The following is a 27,793-nucleotide window of genomic DNA, read 5'->3' as shown; positions in this document are numbered from 1 at the left end:
TCCACTCAATTTCAGTGTTCTGACTGGGCTGCACTCCACTCCATCCCCCATAGCGCTACCAAAGAGATCCTTCTGAAAAGCAAAGCTGGTCATCTGATTACCCAGCTTTAAAATAGCTTCCTATAGGGGCACCTGGGTGGCTCCATCTGCTGATAGTGTCTAACTTTGGTTCAGGTCATGATCTCTCCCTTCCGGAGTTCGAGCCCCACTTTGGGCTCTGTGCTGACAGCTCAGAGCCTGGAGCCTGTTTTGGATTCCATTTCTCCCTCTCTCTCTCTGTCTCTCCCATCCCCTCAAAAATAAAACATTTTTTAAAAAGCACCTAACTTAAATCTCATCAAGCATCCAGATCAGTTTACAGAAAATGCAGGGAATATAATGGTATGTTCTCAGATACACTGGGACATTTCCCCAAAGGTGGGGAAATCTATAGTACAAATAATTCAGCTTCTTCAACAAATAAATGTAATAAAAAGATGGGAAAAAACCTTTAGATTAAAAGAGATTTAAGAGACTATCAACTAAATGCAATGTGTAACTGACCTCAATTGGACCTGATATTAACAAATGAGTGCTAAAAAAAATTATGAGGTAATTGAGAAAATCTAAATCCTGGATATTTTATGATTTTCAGCAGTGCTCTCCTAGAGCCAGTCTGGATCAGCCATGAGTGCCAATTGTGCACACCTCTCCCCAACCTTGTATTTTACCTATCAGTGTTGTCATGCTAGAGGCTTGAAATTAGCCATAGTGGGAGTACTTGGGCCATAGGAATTGGCAAACACTACTAATCAGAGTTGTTTTTGTTTTTGAGAGAGCCTGTTACTTAATATTTCCCAGGAGAGGCACATGGGTGGCTCAGTAGGTTAAGCCTCTGACTCTTGATTTCAGCTCAGGTCATGATCTCATAGTTGGGAAGATGAAGCCCTGAGTAGGGCTCTGTGCTGATACCACAGAGCCTGCTTGGGATTCTCTCTGCCCCTCCTCTTCTCTCTCTCTCTCAAAATAAATAAATAAAATCTTAAAAAACATATTTCCCAGGGGGTGTCTGGGTTGCTCAGCCAAGCAACTGACTCTTGGTTTTGGCTCATGTCATGCATGATCTCATGGTTCATGAGTTCAAGCCCTGCATCTGGCTCTGCGCTGACAGTGCAGAACCTGCTTGGGATTCTCTCTCGCTCCCTTTTGCCTGCATATTCTCTCTCAAAATAAATAAACAAAAATTTAAAAAGTAAAAAATAAAACTATTAAAAGTATTTCGTAGGAATTCACTGAAAGAGTTCTTATCTTTTCAGATACATATTGAACTATTTGTAGCTAAAATTATATGATGTCTGGGATTGGCTTTAAAATAATCCTGGGTGCCTGGTGGTTCCGTCGGTTGAGCATCCACCTCTTGATTTCAGCTCTGGTCCATGATCCCAGATTTGTGGGATCAAGCCCTGCATTGGGCTCTGAGCTCAGTGTGGAGGCTGCTTGAGATTCTCTCTCTCTCCTTCTGCCCCTCTCCCCCTTTCACATTCTCTCTCTCTTCCTCTCTCTCTCTCTCAAAAATGTGAAAAAGAGTAGAAGAAGGGGAAAGGAAGTGTATAAATGAAACAGTATTAGCCACATATTAATAAAGTTGAGGCTGGGCACTGAGCACACGGGTTCATTACTTTTCTCTCTGCCATTTGTTCATGTCTTCAAAATTCCATAAGAAAATGTTTAAAACAAAAACACAAAGGCCCTCTGACACATGCTACCTGGTCCCTTACTTGGTGTTCTCCCACAAACACTTCTCATTCCAGTCCTATTTGCAGTTCCCCAAGCATGCAGATCCTTGCATATCTTTACAAATGGTGTCCACTATGCCTCAAATTTCTTTCCCTCCTCCATTCTACCCCATTGTTCCTTTCATTAAGCCCCTGTTCATCCTTTGGATCTCAAAATCACCTCAACTTGGATATAATTTGGATCCTGCGATTGTCCAGCATGCTGACCATACCTCTAAATAATAATACAGCAGCTAGCACTCGCTCAGCACTTACTGTGTTCCAGATTCAGTTTTAGTGGCTTAATCCACACTACAATCCTCTGAGGTCAGTGCAATTAGTAGCCTCAACCAGATAAAGAAACTTAGAATGAGGTTAAATGAGTGCCCCAAGGTAAATATTGAAACCTAGTCTGACTCCAGAGCTTACATTCTTTAACACAACACTGCGTTCCCTTGACAATGTTGTGCTGCCTTCATTCCTCTACCATACAATCCATAACTCCCTAATCACTACTCTACTCACCTCTCCTCCCTATTAGACTGGAAATTCCCCAAAGCAACATGTTGATAACACAGTTCTCCAAACACCAATGTTTACTAAGTATTGTGTGAATAACTCTGCAGGTTTTCCTCTAGATCAATGGTTTTCAAACTGTGCTCCTTCAAACCCTACAGGTAAGTCAGAAGTGGCACATGGGCCATCCTAATATGTGCCATCCTAGTGAAAGGATGGCTGACTCATAGGATGCAAGTACAGATCCTCAGAACCACCACCCGATTTATCCAGTGCGTGATTTATGTACAGAACGTTGCAGTGAGTTTGAAGAAGGAATCCCCCTACTAAACCAAAAGTTTAAAAATCATTGCCCTAGATCCAATCAGTGTGCCTTTATTGTAACCACTTCAGAAGGCAGGGGATCTCTTCTTGGCTACACTATTGAAAGGAAAGTTCCCAATATCCTCCAATGTTTACACTGTTTATTCAAATTTAAATTTTCTGTATGTTCCTGAATTCTTATTCTAGGTTTCTTACTCTGAATTGTAAAATTAGGAGAAGGAATTAAAATAGCTAAGGATTGTTTCGGGTTCCCTAGTAATTTACTTCTTATTCTTGGAGCTAAGCCTTTCCCTCCTGTCTCTTCTGTCCAAATCCGATCCCATGCTAGAAAAAGCTTATCTCCTTTAGATAGGGTATGACATCCCACAGTGAAATGTAGTATGGTGTTAGCAGTGATTTATATATTGCCTTAGGTATTAAACCTGGTCGCTGAGGCATGGGAACCCCTGCAACGAAAAATAGGAGATAGGGCCATTCTGAGATCCTCCTCCAACCTATGCAAAGACACCACGTACCTTGCTATCCCCAAACCACCAAGAATGAAGGGCCCAGTCAGTCGAAGGGCATGCTTTGCCAATTCCAGGAAGAGTCATAAGGTAGGCAATAATTGAGTGAGATTCCTTTCATATTTATATAGGCTCTAAGGCGGGATGCCCTGCTGTCCTGGAAAAGTGGCACATTAATCCCACTGCTGGACCAGTAGCTCTAAACCCTTGGATACTCATCAGAATCTCCTAAAGTCCAATGGGAAAATATATATGCTCAGAATCTGCCCCTTCCTCCCCACTTCAACAAAGACACTTATCTAACAGCTCTTGGAAGGGCCTGGCACCTCTGGTTTTTACAAGTTCCACAGAGGACTCCAATGTACAACCAAGACTAAGCAACATGGTCCTAGATGTTGAGTACCTGGGGGTGGGCCCGGTATTTTGTGCATATTTGAATCTCTAGTGCCTAATGATGAAATAAACTGGAACAAACTGGACATCTCCCCAAAAATACATCTTTATCCATTCCCTCAATCCCCTCTTCACAAGACAGAGACCAACTGAGAGACTGAGTTATCCTTCAGATTGAAGTTGTTGCTAGGTACCAAAAGAAGTGGTAAACAACTCTTGGAATACGAGGTACTCAATGTATATTCTCCATTCTCTGTTAGCAGTGCCCCATAGTCTGAAAAATACAAAGAAATTTGTTACTTTCCCCAGGAAAGCTCTAGCTTCAGCAAAGGAAGCTATTAGAACTTAGTACTAAGCAAAATGATCCTTAATATAGAAGCTCTGGCAGGAAAATCTTTCGGGGTGTCTGGGTGACTCAGTCAAGTAAGTGTCCAATTCCAAAACCCAAATTGGTTTTGGGTCAGGTAATGATCTCACAGTTTATGAGAATGAGCCTTGAGTCAGGCTCTGTGCTGACAGTGCAGAGCCTGATAGGTATTCTCTCTCCTTCTCTCTTTGCCCCTCCCCTTCTCATTTTCTCTCTCTCTCTTTCTCTGTCTCTCTCCCTTTCTTTAGCCCCCCACCCACCCAACTCTCTTTCTCCCTTTCTTTCTGCTCCTCCCCAGAGAGGCAGCAAGCTCTCTCCCTTAAAATAAATAAACTTAAAAAAAAAAGGAAGGAAAAACTTTGGCATTAGACAAGAAAATACCAGGTCCCAATGAGTTCAAACCAGGAGATATCTACCATACTTTCCAGGGCTTTCAACTGAAGGCAAATAACACCAGACCCGGGATATCTAGTTAAGTCCTGGATAAGAGCCCAAGACTACTCCAATCCACTCGTTTCCTCTTCCTATTCAATTTCTAGTTAAACTCCTGTCTTTCTTTCACTCTTGACTTTTCCTTGGTCTCTCAGTGGATTTATAGCCTGGGGAAGACCTATTAATCAATGCCCTGGTGTTATCAAGAGATCCAAAGTAACTGGTTTTGCAGTGAACTTCTAAAAACTAAGGTCTGTACAGTGAATAGACAAGATAAGTGACCAATGCTTCTGCCTGCTAAGCCCCAGACAGCCTATATTCTAGGGGTGGATAAATTCTAATACCATCATGAGGATTAACATTAAAACCTCAATCCCCAGCACTTATTAAAGGCAAAACAGATGAACGGTCCTAGTGATTATTTCCAGAGACTCATCCTAGGAAGCTCCAGTATCAAATGGTGGTGTGACTAGGTTGGAGACAACTGTGGAGGACAAGTACTCGCCATAGCTTGTGATCATAGGGAGGTAACTGTCCAAAGATGCAGATCCACCCATGAAGCCGAAGTTGGTGCCACCATGGAACATATAGAAGTTGAGGGAGAAACTATAGTTGAACATATCACGTATCTCTTTCATGAACACTGCACATAAGTAGGAAGAAATAGGAGAGAAAATTAAAGTTTGAAAGAATTAATAGTGCTTTGTAGAATGTTCAAACTGCATGTATTAAACATTTGTTTATGCATCATAGTCTTAGGTAAATATATGTCTAGCTCAGTGTTGCTTAAGCACTTAGTGACTTCTCACAGTGAGTAATCTAAAATCATGGTACCAGGAACATTTGCCTTCAAACTACATTTTAATGATCTTTACCAACTCTCCTGGAAGCACATGGCAGAGACTGTGGGACCAGAGAAAATTCTACATCACCCAACACACTCTCATTTAATTGCCCTGTGAGAACAAGTCAGAACAGATCAGAACTCTGATTACTTTAATAGCCTCAATAAAATAAAATCAGACTCTGATTTTATTATAATTATATAATTGATTATATTCTGTTCCTGCTAAATTTCAACTTCAGTTACAATGACCTGCATAGATGCCTGTTAAGGTGTTTACTTAATCACACAGATACTTATAAAGCTGTAAGATCTAGCAGTCTTGTCCTCTAAACCTCAAGTACTCTAACCAGAAGGAAAAAAAAAAACAAAAACAGGCCAGTGGCATCTGTGTCATCTACTCTCCTGAGAAAGGACCTAAGGAATACTCACGATGTGAGTCCACATTATTGTGGGCAGTGCCCCATCCATCCAAAGAGCTTGCTGTATACACCATCATCAGTATGGGGGTACGACCCTGAGAAAAATTAAGTGTCAATTTAGTAAAGTTTGGTACAATTTATAAGCCTTGAATCACTTAGGAGGGAACTGTAAAGTTCAGTCCTCACAATCCCTTACAATTCAGAGCATCCCCTCACTGCCCACAAACTCTTGAGTTTTACTCTCCATTCGCAGATCATTCCCCTGTTCTTATTACTCCTCCTGGATTTTCAATGGACTTCTCCCTTGAACTTCAGTAAAATCAACCGCTATTGCACATTTCCTTTTCTGGAACAACACAATCTCTTCATTCCCTTAAATGATCAGATTAGAGGTCTAGTAAAGAAGTGCCTGACCTAGGGGAAGCACTAAAAATGTTCAACAAATGACTGCTAAAAATGTTGAATCCCAGAATTGTGTTTTGTTTTTATTCAAGTATAATTAACATATAGTGTTATATTAGTTTCAGGTGTACAATTCAAGATCAACAATCCTATACATTACTCAGTGCTCATCATGTAAGCTTAACTCCATTCACCTATTTCACCCATCCCCCCACCAACCTCCCCTCTAGCAGCTACCAGTTTTTTCTCTGTATTTAAGAGTCTGTTTTATGTCTGTCTCTTTTTCCTTTGTTCATAATTTCTTAAATTCCACGAGTGACATTGTATGGCATTTGTCTTTCTCTGACTTATTTCACTTAGAACTATACCCTCTAGATCTCTCCTTGTTGTTGCAAATGGCAAGATATCGTTCTTTTTTATGGCCATGTAATATTCCACACCCATACCATGGAATATTACATATACATATTTTTAAAAAATCACATTTGTAGACATATACATTATTTAAATACATATAAAACAATCACATTTTCTTTATTCATCCATTATCACACATAGGCTGTTTTGATACCTTGGCTATTGATAATTATTTCATTTCCATATAGGATAATTATTTCATTTCCTTTGCATATATACCCAGAAATAAGACTTCTAGATCATATGGCAGTTCTATTTTTTTTTTAATGTCTTTATTTCTAGGAGAGAGAGAGACAGTGTGAGCAGGGGAGGGTCAGAGAGAGAGGGAGTCACAGACTGAAACAGGCTCCAGGCTCTGAGCTGGCAGTCAGCACAGAGCCCGACGCGGGGCTCGAATCCACGAACCGCGAGATCATGACCTAAGCGAAAGTCGGACGCTTAACCGACTAAGCCACCCAGGCTCCCCGTGGCAGTTCTATTTTTAATTTCCTTATGAACTTCTATCCTGTTTTCCATAGTCGTTGGGCCAATTTACATCTCTACCAACAGTATAAAAAGGCTCCTTTTTCTCTACCTCCTCCCCAGCATTATCTCCTGTCTTCTTGATAATTGGCAGCTTAATAGGAGTGAGGTGATATCTTATTGTGTTTTGATTTGCCTCCCTGATGATTAAGGATATTGAGCAGCTTGTCATATACCTATTGGACATCTTTGTCTTCTTTGGAAAAATACATATGCAGGCCCTTTGCCCATTTTTCAACTGGGTTATTTGGGGGTTTTTTGTTTTACTATTGCATTGTACAAAATTTTATATATTTTGGATTTTAACCAATTATCAGATATGTGCTTTACAAATATTTTTCCCCATTCCATAGGTTGCCTTTTCCTTTTATTGACGGTTTCCTTTGCTGTGCAGAAACATTTCAGTCTGATATAGTCTCAGATGTTTAATTCTACTTTTGGTGTCAAATCCAAAAAACTATCACCAAGATCAGTATCAAGGAGCTTATGCATGTGCTTTCTTCTAGTTTTAAGGTTTCAAATCTTATGTTCAAGTCTTTAATCCATTTGGGATTGATATTTGTCTATGACATATGATAGAATTTAGTTTCATTCTTTTGCATGTGGATATCCAGTTTTCCTAACACCTTATATCCCCAGAGTAAATTTCACTTGATCATAGTTTATTATCCTTCTGATGTATTGTTGAATTTGGTTTGTTAATATTTTATTGAGGGTTTGTGCATCTATATTGGGGCTATAGTTTTCTTTTTTTATAATGTCCTTGTCTAGCTTTGGTATCAGAGTAATGCTGGCCTCGTAAAATGAGTTTGTAAGTATTTCCTCCTTTGTTTTAGAAGAGTTTGAGAAGGATTGGTGCTAGTTTTGCTTTAAATGTTTGGTAGAAATAACCAGTGAAGTTATCTGATCTTGGACTTTCCTTTGTTGGGAGGTCTTTGATTACTGATTCAATCTTCTTACTAACATTTGGTTGGTCTGTTCAGATTTTCTACTTCTTCATGATTCATTCTCCGTAGTCTGTATGCTTCTAGAAATTTATCTATTTCTTCCAGGTGGTCTAATTCGTTGGCATATAATTGTTCATACTAGTAGAAACTATGACCCTTTATATTTCTGTGGTATCAGTTGTAATTCTACTCTTCCACTTAAAACTTTATTTACTGAGTATGATCTTTTTTTTCTTAGTAATTTATCAATTTCATCTTTTTAAAAAAACTTGGTTTCATCAATCTTTTCTATTGTCTTTCTAGGTTTGATTTCATTTATTTCTGCTCTCATCTTTGTTATGTTCTTCTTTCTAATACTTGGAGCTGTTTGTTCTTTTTCTTGCTCCTTGAGGTATAAAGTTAGGTTGTTGATTTAAGATCTTTTCTTTATCAATGTATATGTTTATCACTATAAACTTCCCTCTTAGAACTGCTTTTACTGCATCTCATAAGTTTGAAATATTGTGTTTCCATTTTCATTTGCCTCAAGATTTTTAAAAATTTCTTTTTTGATTTATTTGACCAATTATTATTCAGGATCATGTTGTTTAATCTCCTCAAATTTGTGAATTTTCCAGTTTTTTTCCTTGTAATTGATTTGTAGTTTCATACCATTGTGGTCAGGAAATATGATTTTAATCAAAAAAGATTTACATTTTTTAAACTTTTATTTATTTTTGAGAAAGGCAGAGCATGAGCAGGGGAGGAGCAGAGAGAGAAGGGAGACACAGAATCCAAAGCAGGCTCCAGGCTCGAGCCATCAGTACAAAGCCCGACAGGGGGGCTTGAACCCAAGAATTATGACATCATGACCTGAGTCGAAGTTGGACACTCAACCGACTGAGCCACCCAGTTGCCCCATGATTTCAATCTTCTGAAATTTATTAAGACATGTTGTGCGACCTAACATATGGTCTATTCTAGAGAATGTTCCATGTGTACTTGAGAAGAATGTGTATTCTGTTGCTGTTGATTAGAACAGCAACAGAATGTAAATACTCTTTAGGTCCATCTGGACTAATGTATAATTTAAGTCCCATGTTTCCCTCTTTATTATCTGTCTAGATGATCTATCCATTGTTGGAATTGAGGTATTTAAGTCCCCTGCAATTATTGTATCACTATTTCTCCACTCAGATCTAGTAACATTTGCTTTATATATTTTCTCTGTTGGGTGCATAGTATTTACAATTGTTATATTCTGTTGATGAATTGATTCCTTTTATCATCATTTAAAGACTTTCTTTGACAACTGACACAGAGTTTGTCTTAGTCTATTTTGTCTGATAGAAGTATAGCTACTCTCTACTTTGTTCTGGCTTCTATTTGCATGGAATAGCTTTTTCCGTCCCTTCAATTTCAGTCTGTGTGTGTCCTCAAAGCTGTGAGTCTCTTGTAGCCAACAGATACTTGGGTCTTATTTTTTTTTTTTTAAATCCATTCAGCCTCTCTATCTCGTTTGATTAGAGGATTTAGTCCATTTACATTATAGTAATTATTGATAGGTATTATGTTAATTCTTTTATGGTTGTTTTATAATTTCTTTGTTCGTTTCTTCCTCTCTTGATCTCCCCTTTTGTGGTTTGATTATTTTTCTGTACTGGTATGCTTTGATTCCTGTCTCTTTATCTTTTGTATATTTACTACAGGATTTTGTTTTGTGGTTATTATGAGGTTTACATAAAAACATCTCATATTGACAGCAGTCTATTCTACTAATACAGGTTAACTTCAAACACATATTAAAGCTCTACATTTTTAACTCTCTCCCTATATATTTTGGATGTCGCAATTTACATCTTTTCACCTTGTGTATCATTAAAAAATTGTAGTTACAATGATTTTTTATTCTTTTGTCTTTTAAACTTCATACTAGAGTTTAAAGGTATTTACCCATCACAACATTATTCTAAATTTAACTATACATTTACCTTTACCAGGAAGCTTCATATTTTCATGTGTTCCTGTTACAAACTAGCTTTTCCTGTTACTAGTTTCCATTTCTTTTCAGCTTAAAGAACTCTTTTTAACATTTTTTTTGTGAGGCCAATTTGTTATGATTTCATTTGGCTTCATCTGTCTGGCAAACTCTACTTCTCCTTCAATTCTGAAGGAGACCTTCACAGGGTAGGGTATTCTAGGTTGGTAGTTCTTTTCTTTCAGCACTTTGACTATATCATCCTACTCCCTTCTGGCATACAAGATTTCTGCTGAAAATCTGTGATAGCCTTATGGGGGGTTCTTTCCGTCTATGTAACAAGTTGCTTTTCTCTTGCTGTTTTAAGATTTTCTCCTTGTCTTTAACTTTTCACAGATTAATTATATGTGTCCCAGTATGACTCTCTTTGAATTCATTTTATATGGCACTCTCTGGGTTTCCTGGATCTGGATGTCTGTTTCATTCCCTTAGTTAGGTAAGTTGTTAGGCATTATTTTTTGACTAAGCCCTTCTAATCCCTTCTCTCCTTCTTCTCTTTCCAGGATCTTTATAATGTGGATATTGTTCTGTTTAATGTGCCCCATATGTTGTCCCATAAATCCCTTAAGCTATCCTCACACTTTTTTAATTCTTTTTTCTTTTTCTCTTAAGACTGGATAAATTCCACTGCCTTGTCTTCGAGTCTGCAGATCCATTATTTCCACTTCATCAAGTCTCCTGTTGAGTCCCTCTATTGGATTTTACAGTTCAATTATTATATCCTTCAGCTCTATGATTTCTGTTTGGCATTTTGTTAATATTTTCTATCTCTTTGTTGAAATTCTCACTTTGCATATGTATTGCACTCCTGACCTAGTATCACTAATGATGATTACTTTTGAACTTGCCATGCCCAGCAAGGACCCTGAAGGAGGTCTTGATCCCACAACCTTGGGACCATGACCTGAGCTAAAATCAATTTACTGAACCCTCGTTTAATTTTAGAAAAATTCTAAATTATATTTCCTGAAAGCACTCCATTTTGTTAAGTGGAAGACACAATGGCCTGAGCAGAAAAACAAAGCAAATACTTCAAATGTGCTCCTACCAGAATGGAGAAATGTGGTAATATCTGTCATATTAATAAAACCCAAGTATTCAAAACTATTGGCAGTAGATGTTACAGACACGACTTAGGTGAAGGCTACCATCAATAGGGTCCTAAATCTCTTTCATACAGACTGCTATCAGGATGGAGTTCTTCTTATCTGTATTTTGGTATTTCAGCTTTGTTGCTGTTTTGTTTTTAATTTTAATGCAGAGACTTTATAATTACTGTGCGTTGAGTTCAGCCTACTGTGACACAGCAGATATCCTTATTTGATGGGTGAGCACTCTTTTCTAGCTATCTTTTCTGGACCTTTGATAAGCACAGCTTCTGTATCTTCCCTCAGGAGAGATCAGACAGAAGAAAGCCAACAACAGAGCCCCCATGTTCAGTGAACAAACCTCGATATAGCCTCTGCAAGGACAAAGAAGATCTCTGTTAGATCACTAGTATATACCCAGAGCTTAGCACCAAACCTGGCACAAGGTACCCACGCAAAATAATGTGCTCATTCTGATCTAAATTTGAAACATTTAACTTCTTTTCCAGTTCAAGTGTTAGCTCCTCCGTAACTATGTAGGCCCTATCTTGTCCAGTTTGGAAAGAAATCTGTTTGATACAGAACACAAAAACAATCTGGAGGTTCAAAACCTCTGCTTTCTCCCCATATTCAGTTACAACATCTGTCCCTAAGACTTGTGTTTCTCTCATGTTCACTTTCTCATATAAGAAATGCACTGGAGACAAATCACAATGAACTTTCTAAAGCTGTTGGTACTTGGGCGCCTGAGTGGCTCAGTCGGTTAAGCGTCCGACCTCGGCTCAGGTCATGATCTCACGGTTCGTGGGTTCGAGTCCCACATCGGGCTCTATGCTGATAGCTTAGAGCCCGGAGCTTGCTTCAGATTCTGTGTCTCCCTCTCTCTCTGATCCTACCCTGCTCATGCTGTCTCTCTCTCTCAAAAATAAATAAGACATTAAAAAAATTTTTTTAAATAAATAAATAAAGCTATTGGTACTCATTTTCACTATTTAATTCCTGTCACTGCTCCACTACTGTATCAAAGCATTTTCTCACCAGATAAGGCGTTTAGATGGTGGATGATATTAAGACAGTAAAGACAGCATGGCATTTAGAGGCAGAAGGTATGAGTTTAATTAAGTGAAATCAGTAATTTTGCCTTTCTGAGTCATGGTTTCCTCATCTGCAAAGTGGGAATAAGATTAATAGTTTTTTACATGGTGATTTAAGAAATAAACATGAAAAACAGGGAAGATTACTTAAACTAAAAGCTGTGTATGTAAAGATCATCTAATGTCTTTCTAGCTCTTATTAGTACTTCATACTCTATATCTGCCCTTATTTGTTTGTTGTCTATCTATCTTACCACTGAAATATAAACTCCAAAAGTTCTGCTTTTGTAGACTTCATTCACTGCTTTGTATACAATCCCGTGAAAAGTACTTAACTGGCACATGGTAGGTGCTAAAAACATTCACTGACTGACTCAGTGAATAAACAAATGACCTCATTTTCAAGACTTTGCTAATGATAGGTAGCATACCACTTTTACTTCTGATTTCACTGGTTTTATTGATTCTCCTTTGACAATGCTTCCTCCACCACCATCATGATGTTACCATCTATTTGCATGTTTACTTTGCCCTGGGAATTATACTCCCTCTTCATACTCTTTTGGAATGCACTCATCCCAACACCTCTGAGCTACTTGCACCATTTCCTGATTTGGCCCAGTCATTATACAGCTGGATGCACATCCCTTTGTACTCTTCCCTAAATCTGAGTGCTGTCTCAGACTATAGGAGTGTAAGAGAGCAGAAACAGGGATTTCACATTTTTTAGAATTCCAGGCATTGTTTTATACTGATGGTAATTAATAGATGCTTCTTTTGCTCCTAGTAACACATATCTCAATGCTGTGCAAAATGAAACATGTAACCATGGATCTCAGCTAGTGGCAGAAATCTATGCCACCTTCTAATCTCTATTTACCCAATAATAGTTCTATTGCAACTTGCACTTTCTATCTTGTGTTATTTACATATCTTATCTTTCTCACTGGATCATAAGTAGTTAAAGATTAATGGGGCTTTAGTAAAGGGTTAGCAAAACTTTGCCTCATGCAAGCTGACTTTAGGTCCACCTGAAAACATAATAAAGGCAAGATGTTATCCATGTTATCAGGTAGATTATTATGGTTAAAATGACCTCTGATTAACAAATTTTGTTTAAATTGGAAAACTATGAATGATGTATAAATTCCTATTGAAGCCATAGCTTCCTGTGTGCCTGCAACCAAGAGTTCCCCTTAAGCAGACCCAAAATTTATGCCTATGGAGCTGTGACAAGGGATAGTGGCTGGTTCCTCTCCTGAGACTGAGGATTCTCTGCCAGATGGCTCCCATTCCTTGAAACCTGAGCTGTCAGTTGGGGCAGGGGTAGAGCCCTTGGACTCCTGTGAAGATTCCCAACGATGCTGCCCTACTAGTATATTATGTTTCTCATCCTGTGTCTTTCTAAGGGGCTATGGGCCAAGCATTGTAAGCATTTGAATTTGATTTAGATACACCCCAAACTACCTAGAGAAAGCATTTCAAAGGCATAACAGATCCAAATTTTAACCGAACTAATTACTGTTGAGAATTTCCCCCCAAAGTGAGCCAACAGGTCCTAGCATGAGCAAGAATCAAAACATTTCCATCTCTGAATTATCCTTACCTGGATTGAAAGAAGTGTATCATTAAGTTTCTTTCTTTATATTTCTCATGTGGAAAGTGGAAAGCACTGTAGAGGAAAAGGAGACACTATGCATAAGGTCCTACTACAAGCACTGTAGGGCAGCGGGGAGAATGGGCTCTCAGACACAGGATGAAGAGCTGAGCCTCCGCTCTGGCACATGCACCTCACAAGTAGTTCTCATAAACACTTTATGAACTATGGTTAATAACAAAGATATGATCCTGCATGTGGATCTAAACCTGCTCCATACAAAGTGCTTTCACAAACATCCCTTCATTTAGCATTTACAATAAATTAATAAATTACCCAGACAATATGAAGGGCAGTTAAAATAAGCCACATCATGCTGATGAATAAATGAAAGCCAAATAAAGAAACTGAGCCCAAAGAGGTGAATAGCCTAAGACCTAAACTTGACTATCGATCTCCTGACTTCTAATTCAGAACACTATCCTGCCTCTCCTACAAGATGCAGGATGCGAAAAGATAGTGGGGAGGCCAGGAGAGGAGAATGGGCGTGAACTCCAAATAGCACTGCTCTCTGGCTCCATTTGTCTGCACATTGCTTTTTTACATTTTCCTAAGGATCAATTCATAATTGATTCTTTATAATTCTATTATAATTCCACTATATAATTCTTTATAATTCCACTTTATAATTCTATTCCATGTTTCCCTACTGTGTCTATTCCCCAAACTTATCTACCCCCTGAGCTCCTGGAGCGGAGTCCATGACAGTACCATTTCTCTGACACTCCCTCTCCTTCATGTTGTTCAGTCATAGCCATTTCACAACAATGAAGATAGTCTTTACTCTGGTCCCAGCCCAGCCCCACTCTTGCCACCAAGGACTGAAGAGGATGGAGGAAGTGTCCTGCATTGCTATGTTCCGGGGGTTATGGCTGGTGCGGTAGCAAGGTGAGGACTAGTTCCTTAACTCAGCCCCACCGCTTTTCCCTGGAAACTATGAGGTCTCATCCATGGGAAATGGGAAAAATAAAGCAACAGAAGGACTCCTGTTCTGTTTCAGACTTCACTAGTACAGGAAAGGGGGTAAAGAAAAATGTACCATGCTTTAAGTGGCCTCTTTTCAGTTCTTTTCCATCATCAGTAGTCATAAGCAGCACCTTGATCCCTCTTGTGACCAGGGCCTGTAGAGAAATTTGGTAAGATAAATGAACTATTCCTGATCTCATGGGATGGCTTCTCTCTAGAAAAAAAAATGCTGGCAATAAAAATACTAGAATGAAGCTGAGGAATGGAGGAAAATTCTAATTCTCCCATCTAGCTACTTGTAAGTTAGCAAATTAAAACAAAAACATTATCACTGCCTCAGCCACACTCAGGAAGGCCAAACTGACTATTAAAATGTCAGACCTAAAGGAAGAGGCAGTGGGACTGTTTGCATTCACCTTAATACAGTGCTTTCCCTTAAGGACCTGAATCCTGCATTTTGTCTAGTGCATCAGAGAGCACCTCCTCCATACCCATGCTCAAATTAACCACATACCATGGGCCCAACTCACAGGACAGATTAGGGAACACACACACACACACACACACACACACACACACACACACGCTGGTTTTCCTTTGGTCAATGGAAAACTCAGGTAAATTCTGGTTTTGTTGATCTTTGGTCACACTTGTTGCTGTGTGAGATTTTAATATCTCTACTTTAACTAGAAATATATCTAGGAGATTATAAATCAAAAAGAGGGAAAAGAGGATAATAAACTTACCTATTTGAAAGGTAAAATACTGAGACTATGGGCCATAAAAGCTGATAAAAGCCAAAACTATGCCTTCCTGGGCCTGTGGATCACAATATCCTGAAGGTGAAACTATTCCTGCAATTATCCGAAGGCTACTTGTTGGCTCTGAGAAGATGGTTTGCTTCTACCAAACTCTTCTGAAAAACAGGGAAGGCTGAGAGATGAACAGAATGAGTGAGAGGAGACAGCATGTCATATATTAATTATAGTCAACTTTTTACTACCATAGGTCTTGTTAGATGTAGCATTTCAAGGTTCTCACTCCAGTGAGAAATATGGATTATTGGTAGGTAACCGTATAACTTCTCATTTAAACTAGAACTCTTGGTAATGAAAAAGGTGTTAACCAGGATTCATGGACCACTAATCACAGGGACAGCAACAGACTCCACTTCTAGGGATGGTTTGTTTCAGAATAACCAACCTGCTAATAACAACTAGATAAACTGGGGGCACCTGGGTGGCTCAGTCAGTTAAGTGTCCGACTTTGGCTTAAGTCATGGTCTCACGATTCGTGGGTTCGAGCCCCACATTGGACTCTGTGCTGACAGCCAGCTTAGAGCCTGGAGCCTGCTTCGGATTCTGTGTCTCCCTCTCTCTCTGACTCTGCCCTGCTCATGCTGTCTATCTCTCAGAAATAAATAAAACATTTAAAAAAAAATAACAACTAGATAAACTGGACNTACATGTGCCCATATGCATCAGCACTCCTGTATCCCTTAGATAAATTCCTAGCAGTGATGTTGCTGGGTCATAGGGGAGTTCTACTGTTAACTTTTTGAGGAACCTCCACACTGTTTTCCAGAGGGGCTGTACCAGTTTACATTCCTACCAACAGTGTAGGAGGCTGCCCATTTCTCCACATCCTCGCCAGCATCTAGAGTTCTCTGATTTGTTCATTTTAGCCACTCTGACTGGCGTGAGGTGGTATCTCAGTGTGGTTTTGATTTGTATTTCCCTGATGAGGAGGGATGCTGAGCATCGTTTCATGTGTCTGTTGGCCATCTGGATGAAACTGGACAAAATTTTTTAACTTGTTTGAAGATATTAGATATATATCTAGGCAAGACTTGAGAAGTCAAGTTTCCAGAAAGTCAGGGAGCTTACAGAGGTGAAGCTAGCATGTCCTATGGCTTTTTCCTTGAGACGCTGTCTGATTTCCAAAGCATCAGATGAAAGGTTGAAAACCTGAGCAGATTTCCCACCAATTTATGAGATGTGGGGAAATAAATTGTAGTTAATAGACTGCCAACGTGGAAGAGGGGCCATGACAATACTAGGATTCAAGCTGGGACCCAAGGGCTATCCCCTAGGAGAGAAGTTCAACAAGAATTAGATTTGCTCTCCTAAGAGTTGAAGCTCAGCTCCAAATCATTTCAATTACCTTCTGGAAGCAAAAGTAATTCCATCTGAAAGATTACCAATAGCTTCAAATGATTTCAGTCATGTTTTCATAAATAAATTGGATTGAAAAATTAGATGTACCACAAGATATTATTTTACTTAAACCATGAGCCAAAAAGACAACAGAACAAATACATAGGAAATTAGATATTAGGTCCCTTAAGCATAGATTTTGAAATAACTATAATTAATTTGTTCACAGAATTTTTTAAAAATGGAAAATTTTGGCAAATAAAGCAAACTATATAGAAGAATCAAATGAAAATTCTAGAACTAAAAAAAAATCACTATCTTTGAAATTAAGAACTAAGTTTAATATCAAAGTAGACAGAGCTGAAGAGAAAATTAATAAATTACAAGATATCTTAGAAAAAAACTATCCAGGGGCGCCTGGGTGGCTTAGTCGGTTAAGCGTCTGACTTTCGCTTAGGTCATGATCTCGCGGTTCGTGGGTTCGAGCCCCGCGTCGGGCTCTGTGCTGACTGCCAGCTCGGAGCCTGGAGCCTGTTTCAGTCTGTGACTCCCTCTCTCTCTGACCCTCCCCTGCTCACGCTGTCTCTCTCTCTCCTAGAAATAAATAAAACATTAAAAAAAAAAAAAAGAAAAAAACTATCCAAAAAGAACAAAATAGCTGTGTGGGATATGATGAAAATATATAATTGTGTATAATGAAGTCCCAAAGGAGAGGAGAGAGAAAATGGAGTTGACAGTTGCTGAAGATTTTCCAAAACTGATTAAAGACTTCAAGCCACATACTGAAGAGTGAAAACAAATATAAGTAGAATAAAAATAGAAAGAAAACCACACCTAACCAAAAAATAAATCTTAAAGGAAGTCGGAAAAAAAAAAATTTTACCTTCAAAGTAACGATAATTTTATCAATACTTTACTTTTTAATAGAAACAATGTACACCAGGGAATCATCAAAGAAAAGAAATTGCCAATCTAGAATTCTATATACAGTAAAAATATCCTTCAAAATGAGGGTGCACTAAGCACATTTTAAAAGAAACAAAAAGTGAATTTGTTAACAGCATATCTTCCATAAAGAAAATACAAATAGATATTCTTTAGGCAGAGGAAATGTAAGAGATAAAGTTCAGAGATGCAAAGAGGAGAAGAAGGACACAAAAAGTAAACTATGTGAGTAAATCTAAATGACTCCATATAATAATAAAAATAATAATATCTGTGGGTACAAAATATATATACAATTAAGAGAAATAATAATAGTACTAAGGAAAGAAATGAAATTAAAGTGTTCTCAGGTGCTTACTTTGCCTTGGAATTGGCAAACATACTAATTTATATTAGATGTTAATAATTCTAGGATGAATACCATAGTCACGATGACCAATATGAAAAGAAAAGTGAGAAATTTTTAACAAGCTAATGGAGAAGAAAGTGAATTAATAAAAAATACTCAGTCAATCCAAAAGAAGAAGAAAAAAAGAAGAGAAGAAGCAACATAGAACAGGTAGGACAAATAGAAAGAAAGTAACAGGATGGTAGATTTAGAAAGAAAGTAACAGGATGGTAGATTTAAATGCGACTGTCATTAATTACATTAAATGTAAACAAGCCAAATATCTCATTTAAAAGATAAGAATTTTCATAATGAATTAACAAAAATGAACTCTAATTATATTGTGCTATATCTTAAGCATACCCAGAATAACTGAAAGTAAAAGGATAGAAAAGTATGTATTATACAAACACTAACCAAAAGACAGCTGTGATGTTCACAGAAAAGAAAAATATTTTAACATCACTCATGAGTTGTGGAGGCAGTTTCTTGTCCCCTCTCTAGGATATAAATGCATGGAAAAATTATACTGGACCTTATTCATCTTCATATCATGCAAACTATAGCTACTCAGGATATATTTTCTCGATAAACTAACAAAGTAAGAAAAGAAGTATGTAAATATGGAGGAAAATTAAAGGAGCACCTACCTTTTTAATATATGTCATGTATCTTTTATCCTGATGATATGAACCATATTCATTTTCAACCTGCACAGCAATGATGGGGCCTCCTTTTCCGTACTGAGGGTCAAGGAGACAAGAGTTTGCAAGTGAGGCTACTGGTGGGGAAAGGCTGGATTTTCTCAATTTGCTGTTGCACCCACATAATTAGAGAGTCATAAAAATAACCTATTCCTAAACTCAACTCCAAGCTACACTATAGTTCAGGCAATTTCTCTCATTCCAAAGTCAGTAGTCACCTCTATGATGTTAACTGCTCTTAGAATTCTTTTCTAATACGCCCTGTTAACAGACTTCCACCCCTTTCTCTCTTAATTCAATGCATTAAGCATGATGCTTCAAACTTCCACTTCCATCCTTTCAACCTTAGCACTAAGTAATGATTCAAGTGTCTCTCATCTTATCTAAGGGTTGTCTCAACTCCTTCCCACTTCTCAGGAACTTTGCTTTTTCTGGAGTACTCTTATGTCTTCTGTATCTTCATCTCCTTCACTAAACCCTCCGCATCATTATTAACTTGACTCATAGTCCTCCATTTAAAATAACTTGCCTGGACCACTTCCCCCTTCAGTTCCCACTATTTTGCCCTTTTCACCTTCATGAACAAAGCCTGAAATATTTCTACATTCACTCTTGACTTTGTATCCTTTCATTTACTCTTTTACTCACTTCCACTCTTTCCATTCTCCCTTTCCATTAACATTACCTTCTCTTTGCTAAGTTCAAACAATACATTTTAATCCTAATTTACTATCATTCTCAGCAATATTTGACATCTTGGCTACCTTCTCCTTCTTGAAACCCTCTCTTCTGTGCTCTCCTATTGCTCTCTCCCAGTTGCTGGCTGGCCTTCTGGTCACTACTTTTCAGTCTCTTTTGTGAGCTCCCCTTGCCCTACTAACCTCTTAAATGTTGTGTTTCTCATGGTTCTCTATTAAACCTAACTCTGTGCTGGATCACATCCCCTTCCACTCCCCTAATTATGCCCCCTTACAAACATCTTCACATTTCCCATCCCTACTGACTCCTGTTTTTGATGATAACATGCTCAGTCATCCTTTATCTTTATAGCCCTCTCCAGTCAAGCCAATTAATTTCCTCTCCATATCTTGCACCGGCCACACCCTAGTCAAGCTTCATCCTGCTAACATCTGCATCTCCTTAACCTACTCTTGGAAATACATGGGCAACCATGAAGTACTCCTCCATGCAGAAAGAGAAATAGTGTTGACTTCTAAGAAGTCATACAAACCATGCAAGTAGAATCTAGGCAGTGCCCAGGACTATGTATAAGTGCCACTGAAGTGTTTGCTCTTTAAAACTTGTGATCATCATGGCCCACAAACAGCTGAGTGTAAAGAGTTGAAATGGGAGATTTTTTTGCAATTAAGGAATAAAAGACTTTATTGTATCCTGATAATGGGGAAAAAAAGAGGACACAAAGCCCAAAAGAATGTTTCTCAAACCTTTAAATCTTATCCTCTGCTGACAAACGTTGAAACCATTTTCAAAATCCGCTTTTGTCTTCCCCTTTCCCATCCATCCAATTATGAATCTCACAAATTAAAGAATATATAAGGAAAGAGGGAAGATCCAGAAGTTGACAGTACCTGAGATTAGCAATAGACCCTGAACTGGATTCATACAACTAAAAGTTCTAAAAGAAGGCTACTCAGGTGCAAATGCTCTGGCTATGAAAATATGTTTTCAAAGACCTCCCAACCTCCTCAGGCCCTGATTCTGTGTTCACTAAGCAAGATTCTGATTACTAATTTTGTTTTCCAGGAGTTTCAAAACTGAGAAGTCTGATTTGGGGTGAGCTTAGTACTCTAATTCAGTGATGTCCCGCAGAACTTTCTGACGATGAAAATGCTCTGTATTTGTACTATCTAATATGGTAGCAACCATCCACACACGGCTACTGAACACTAAAAATGTGTCTGTGTAAATGAGGAAATAAACTTTTAATTTAATTTTAATTAAGTTTAAGTAGCCACATGTGACTATGGCTACCATACTGTACAGAATGGCTCTAATCATTGTAAACAACTATCTCTACTCTTCCCAAACGGCTGACTGATTCACACTCTTCAGTCATGTAGTGGTCGGCTTCCCTGAGTCTGATTAACTATGAGATACTTCCAATGTTAGAAACCAATTCTGTCCATATTAAATTCAAATTCACACTCTGTGAAGCCCTCCCCTAGCCATGTACACGTTTGCTATTGCCTCCATTCAAACTATAATACTATCTCCTTCAAATGATTACCATGAGAATAAAATCTGCTAGGTAAATGTTGATTGCCTCACAGAAAGCTTGATACCTAGTAGATGTTATACTTTTGTTCCTTCCTCCTGTTCATTTTCTACCTAGTATATAGTCCTTTTTATATTTTCCAAACATTTTAGAAAAATAGTAGCACTAAACGATGAGTATGTATAGAACCATGGTTTTATTTTGGTAAAGGGATATTAAAAAGCAAATAAATTACAACTTCTACAAAATCACTGACCTAAGGTAACCCATCTAATCTATGATGTGTGAAGGACTGACAAGTGGCTATCTTTATCAGTTAAATTAAGACTTTTTAAAAAAATTTTATTTCTGAGAGACAGAGAGAGATAGCATGAACAGGGGAGGGTCAGAGAGAGAGGGAAATACAGAGCCGGAAGCAGGGCTTGAACCCACGAACCGTGAGATCATGACCTGAGCGAAAGTCGGATGGTTAATTGACTGAGCCACCCAGGCGCCCCTAAATTAAGACATTTTGAAGCCTATCATTAATTTCCTATTTATGGTGACTGAGGGCAAAAGATATAAAGAGGAAGAGAAAAAAATATATACAGAGTGCAGTTTCAAGTGTACTGCCAGGGAAAAGGCTTCTGGTTGGGCAGTAGATAGGAAATATGCATAAAAGCAGGATAAAAAAAACTAATATTTCTAATAAGGAATTAGAAGGAGCTGCTATATTCACTTCCTGTCTCTGCATGATAGAAAATAGGCTAGCCCTACCCAGCAAATCAATTCAGGCAATTACTTCTCTTGGTCACAGAAATGGAGATTTAGGTTTTACCTGGAGTGGTACTATCTTGGGAATAAGCTCATTAAAATACTGATTCACTGCTTTAGTGAAGCCCTTGTAAGTTGTTCTCAGCTTCATTTTTGGATCCTGGAGTAACCAGCTAGGATTAAAACAGTGGGAATCATTCTTGAGATAGGAAATACCAGTAAGAAATGTTCACGCATGAGGCTGGAAAACATGGAGAGTGACACTGGAACAATATATTATGAGATCTTAATCCATCTTTAAGAAAAACCAATCTATGTTCCAGTTACAAATAGCTCAGCACCTTAGCCACCACCACCTCTTTCCTCAAAAATACACATCAGAGCTGTATAATGATGAAATGATCCAGACCAGAGTTGTCAAGCTGCAGTCCACAGGACAAATTAGAACCATTATCTGTTTCTGTAAATAAAGTTTTATTGAAACACACCACACTCATTTGTTTACTTACTGTCACAGTTGTGTTCCTGCTATAACACCAGGATTGAATAGTCACAACGGACAGCGTATGTGGCCCTTAAAGCTGAAAATATTTATTATCTTACCCTTTACATAAAAGGTTTGCCAACCCCTAGTCTGGAGTGAGATTTTTATAAAGCTGTTTCCAAGTGTTTAAAAAATGCTCTTTGATGGAATATTATTAGGCCATAAAAAGGAATGAAGACCTGTTCATGCTACAACATGGATGAACCTTGAAAACATTATGCTAGGCAAAGAAGCCAGTTACAAAAAGGCCACATATTGTATAATTCCATTTATATGAGATATATACCCTTCCTGGGGGACAAAAAAGTCTAGAACTAGAAAGTGGTGATGGTTGTTCAACATTTTCATGTACTTAATTGCCACAAAGCTGCATCCTTCCAAATAGTAAATTTTATGTTATATGTATTTTTCCACAATTAAAAAACAATTGGATGCTAACAAAGGGAAAACCTCTCTCCAAAAAGAGATAATCAACCCAATTTATTGCTATTTGTACAGCCATCACAAAAACTAGAACTTAAAAAGGTACTGCTTAAGTGGTAGCCATTAGATTTTATTAAAATAAAAAAAGTACTCTATCTTATTTACACTGTAGAAATGAGATGAAGATTTATATAAAACAAATACATACTATATAAATCCCAATATATCAAAGTTCATTTTCTATGTCATTAACTGGAAAAGAATAGTGTAGTTTAAAAATGTACACTGAAAACCAGCAAAACCCCTTACTCTAAGTTTCATTTGAATGTGCTAGGGCCCCCAAATGGAGTCATGGCCCAGGGCCTCAGACTACAACTTACCTGGGCAAGCTGCCAAGGTCTAAGTCGCTACCGATATAGGGGCCTGGACACAGAATGACCCACAGCCCCACCTCCGAAGCCATGGATATAAAAGTCCTGGGAAGTGAAGCAATGAAGATAATTTATTATTCAGTATCAGGCCTGGAATCACTTCTATTTAGCTCTATGAGGTCTCTTCTTGATGTCAGAATGGGAGGAACTCCCAGCCTAGTCTACAAGAGTCATTGTAGGTGACATGAACCAAAGGGACATGGAGCCCTACACTTCGTAAGAAAGGGACTCATTCAAAGTACTAGAAATCAGGACAGGAAGTGAAAGTCCAGAAATCCTAAGCCAGACACCAACCTTTCCCCCTGAACCTACTCCTCTCCATGTATCTGCCAACACCATGCAAGAAAACCAACTAAGGCAGACTCTTACAAATCCTGCTCCACCTTCTTCCTCATCTCCTACTTTTAGTCACCAAATAATTTGTTACTGCTTAATGTTTTCAAACATGAAACTCCTCTTAATATCAGTGCTACTACATTTGTTAAAGAACTCATCATTTCACATGTACATTATTACAATGGTTTTCTGACTGCTTTCCTTCCTTCTTCTTAGCTTCTTCTAGTGTTTCTCCAGTCATGTCCATAATCATCAACAACAAAAGTAGGAGTCAGTTTTTACCTTGTATCACTATTTGGCATACAGCTCAATTCTTCAGGACTATTATTTTATCTGACGATTCTGTGAGATAGGTATCAATATCTCCATTTCACAGATATGAAAATAAAAGTTCAAACAAGTAAGAACTTCCTAACGGTCCCATTTTGAGCTAAAAGTACAATCAGGCAGAGAGCTGCCAGAAATGAAATATCACCCATGATATTATTCTGTCTCTTTAAAAGGCTCCTGGCACAATCTTTCTAAATGCATAAACTTCCCAAATTAATTGACTTCTTGGCTCGTGAAAGTTCCAGGGAATATGCCTGCAATGGAAAAAAGAGAAATATAAAAATCTTTTACCTACTTGCCCTTATTCCATATTGACTCTTCCAGTTTTAATATAACAGCTGAGCTATCTCTACAGTGAAGGAAATTGAAGATTTCAGTAGCCAAGCCTCTGTGTGTGAATGCACTTTGTATTAACTTCAAAATTTCCTCCTTCAAATGCCACTGCAGATCCAAGCAGTCAAAGTTGTTCCTTGATTCTGAACTTCAGGTAAAATAGATTTGTATGTAATGTCCTCTGGGGTGCAACCACAAATTTCTTATTTTTAAATGCTAATGCAAACATATAAAAAATGTAAATCCATACCTATAATAGCAAAAAAGGAAAACCATTAGCCATAAAACAGAAACCAGAAGGAGCTTAAAAGCTTATAGAACTGGAGTATAGAGTTTTCTTTAAATGAATAAAATAAAATCCAGCAAGCAACAATAATACAAGATTCATAATATCCAGGATCCAGGATCCATTAAGAAAATTATTAAGCATGCAAAAACAAACAAACAAGCAGAAAAATGTGATGCAAACCAGAAAAAAAAAATCAAGAAGAGAAACAAATATAGCAGTGACATATAGAATGAAACTAGCAGAAAAAAATACCAAAAAGGTATAACAAGTATTTACCATATCTTTAATAGGTAAAAGGAATGCATAACCATGATGAGGAAAAAAATGGAAGATATAAAAAAGACCCATATGGCACTTCTAAATTTTACAAATACAGTATGTGAAATAAAAAAAATACTCTGATACTATCAACCACAAGAAATGAAAAATACTGGCTGAGACAAACAGCAGAGTAGATACAACAGAATAAATGGTCAGAACAAAAGAAACTATACAAAATGGAAAATAGAAAAAAAAAAGACTAAAAATAAAGATTAACACAGCATCAGGAATATGTGGTTTCTTACCAAGAAGTCTAACAGACAAGGAATTGGAGTCTGGGGGAAAAAGGGGAGGGGGAAGCAAAAATAGAGCCACAATTTTACAAAATTTGATGAAAACTATAAACCTACAGTTCTTAGAATTTCAGTGGACCACAAGTAGAATTTTTAGGTAGATATACACCATAGTACATCAGAATCAAATTGCTGAAAACCAAAAGAAGAGAGAAAATTTTAAAAGCAGCCAAAGGAGGAAAACAAAGATGAGAAATACAACGAATTTGTCATCAGATAAAGTGCATGTCAGGAGACAATGAAGAAACATTTTTTTGAAGTACTTAAAAAACAAAACAAAAGTAAACCATGTCAACCTAGACTTCTATACTCAGTGAATTTATCCCTCAAAATAGAAGATGAAAAAAAAATCAACTTTTCAAAAAAACAAAAGCTAAAGGAATTCACTACATACTTGTACTGTAAGAAATTTCAAGGGAAGTTCTTCTGCAGAAGGAAATACCATGTGGAAATTGTAATCTATAAAAAGGAATGAAGAGCACCAAAAATGGCAAATATATGGATAAGAAAAAAAGGTATTTTATCACTATAAATTTCTTTCAAATATAAATAGATATTCAAACAAAAATAACAATATATTATGAATTTATAAAATTAATATAAAATTTTATAAGAATATATTATGAATCTTGTAAAAAAAACAAAGCACATGACACAGTACAGCACAAAGGTTGAGGAAAGTGAAATGGAAGGATACCATTGTAAGATTTTATAGTAAGAGCTTTATGTGTGCAAGAAAAAAAGGAAGCAAATCAGGAATTTAAGAATTTAGATACAGAACTTTATGTAAAAACTTTAAAAAGAAATCCAGAATCCTTAAAAAATAATTTAATTCCATACCACACTTTCAACAATGGATGGATCATCCATATATAAAACCAATACAGAAATACTGTAATTGAACTACACATTAGACCAGATGAGCCTATTAGGCATATATAGAGCATTCCATCAAACAGCAGCAGAACACACATTCTTGTCAAATATACATGGAACATTCTCCAAAATAGATCATATGTGAGGCCAAGAAACAAGTCTAAATAAATTTAAGAACGAAATCATATCAAGCATCTTTTCTGACCACAATGGTATGAAACTGGAAATCAGTTATAAGAAAAAAACTGGAAAATTCACAAGCATGTAGAAGTTAAACAACATAAATGGAAAGATATTCCATGTTCTGGGATTGGAAGAATTAATATTGTTAAAATGCCCATGCCACCCAAAGCAATTTACAGATTCAATTCAATCTCTATCAACATTACAATGGCATTTTTCACAGAAATAAAAAAAATCCTAAAATTTGTATGAAACTACAAAAGACTGAATAGCTAAAGTAATCTTGAAAAAGAAGAACAAAGCAAGAGGCATCACAATTCCTGATGTCAAACTATATTACAGTATCAAAACACTGTAGAATTGGCATAAAAACAGACACAGAGGTCAATGGAACAGTATAGAGAGCCCAGAAATAAGCCCATGCCCATATGGTCAATTAACTTATGACAAAAGAGTTAAGAATATACAATAGGGGAAGGATAATCTCTGCAATAAAGGGTGTTAGGAAAGCTAGATAGCCATATGCAAATCAATGAACTAACTCTCTATCTTACACCACACAAAAATCAACTCAAAACGGATTAAAGACATAAATGTTAAGATGTGAAACCATAGAAGTCCTAGTAAAAAACAAGAGTAAAGTCCTTGACGTCAGCCTTGGCAATGATTTTTCTAATATGACACCAAAAACAAAGACTACAAAAGTAAAAATAAATAAGTGGGACTACTCCAGACTAAAAGGCTTCTGCACACCAGGGAAACCAGCAACAAAATGAAAATGTAACCTTGATTGAATGGGAGAAAATATGTGCAAACCTGAAAATCTAATGAAATTTGAAAATCTAATTAGGGGTTAACATCCAAAACTTACAAGGAAATCATACAGCTCAATAGCAAAAGACAACCCAATTTGAAAATAGGCAAAGAACCTCTATAAACATTTTTTCCAGAGAAGAATACAACAGGTACATGAAAGGGTATGCAACATCCCTAATCATCAGAAAAATGCATATCAAAACCACAATGAGGTATCACCTCACAGCCATTAGGGTGTCTAATATCAAAAAGACAATATATCACAAAGGTTGGTAAGGATATGGAGAAAAAGGAATACTTGTGGCACTGTTGGTGGAAATACAAATTGGTCCAGCCACTATGGAAAACAGTATGGACTTTACACCAGAAATTAAAAATAGAACTATCATATGATGCAGCAATCCTATTTCTGGGTATACATTCAAAGGAAATGAAATCATTATCTCAAAGAAATATCTGTACTCTCATGCTTATACCAACATTATTCACAATAATCAAAGTATGGAAACAACCTAAGTGTCCAATGGCAAATAAATCGATTGAGAAAATGTGACTCACTCACACAAACACACACACACACACACACACACAGAGTACTAATTTTTAGTTTAAAAAAAAAGAAGGAAATCCTTTATTTATGACAACATAAATGAACTTTGAGGGCATTATGCTAAGTGAAGTAAACCAGACACCAAAAGACAAATACCATATGGTATCACTTATATGTGGAATCTTAAGAGTAAAATTTTTTTTTTTTTTTTTTTTTTT

General features: G+C 37.3%; 1 protein-coding gene across 1 annotated transcript in view; it reads right to left on the bottom strand.

The window, feature by feature from the left end:
• LOC144231256 (beta-galactosidase-1-like protein 2) overlaps positions 1 to 27,793 on the bottom strand; it is a 47,777-nt gene that overhangs the window by 8,637 nt on the left and 11,347 nt on the right. Inside the window, exons 3-11 of the mRNA XM_077763688.1 lie at positions 24,120 to 24,168; positions 23,439 to 23,455; positions 23,198 to 23,293; positions 21,915 to 22,023; positions 18,808 to 18,900; positions 14,742 to 14,823; positions 13,675 to 13,717; positions 5,569 to 5,678; positions 5,172 to 5,248 (exon numbers count right to left, since the gene is read on the bottom strand). Coding sequence (XP_077619814.1) covers positions 5,172 to 5,248; positions 5,569 to 5,678; positions 13,675 to 13,717; positions 14,742 to 14,823; positions 18,808 to 18,900; positions 21,915 to 22,023; positions 23,198 to 23,293; positions 23,439 to 23,455; positions 24,120 to 24,168 — 676 coding nt within the window. The remainder of the gene's footprint in view (positions 1 to 5,171; positions 5,249 to 5,568; positions 5,679 to 13,674; positions 13,718 to 14,741; positions 14,824 to 18,807; positions 18,901 to 21,914; positions 22,024 to 23,197; positions 23,294 to 23,438; positions 23,456 to 24,119; positions 24,169 to 27,793) is intronic.

Source organism: Crocuta crocuta, unplaced genomic scaffold, assembly GCF_008692635.1.
Source record: "Crocuta crocuta isolate KB4526 unplaced genomic scaffold, BGI_CrCroc_1.0 scaffold254, whole genome shotgun sequence".
Taxonomy (NCBI): domain Eukaryota; kingdom Metazoa; phylum Chordata; class Mammalia; order Carnivora; family Hyaenidae; genus Crocuta; species Crocuta crocuta.
Note: the sequence above shows the minus strand (reverse complement) of the source record. Positions and strands in the feature narration are given on the sequence as shown.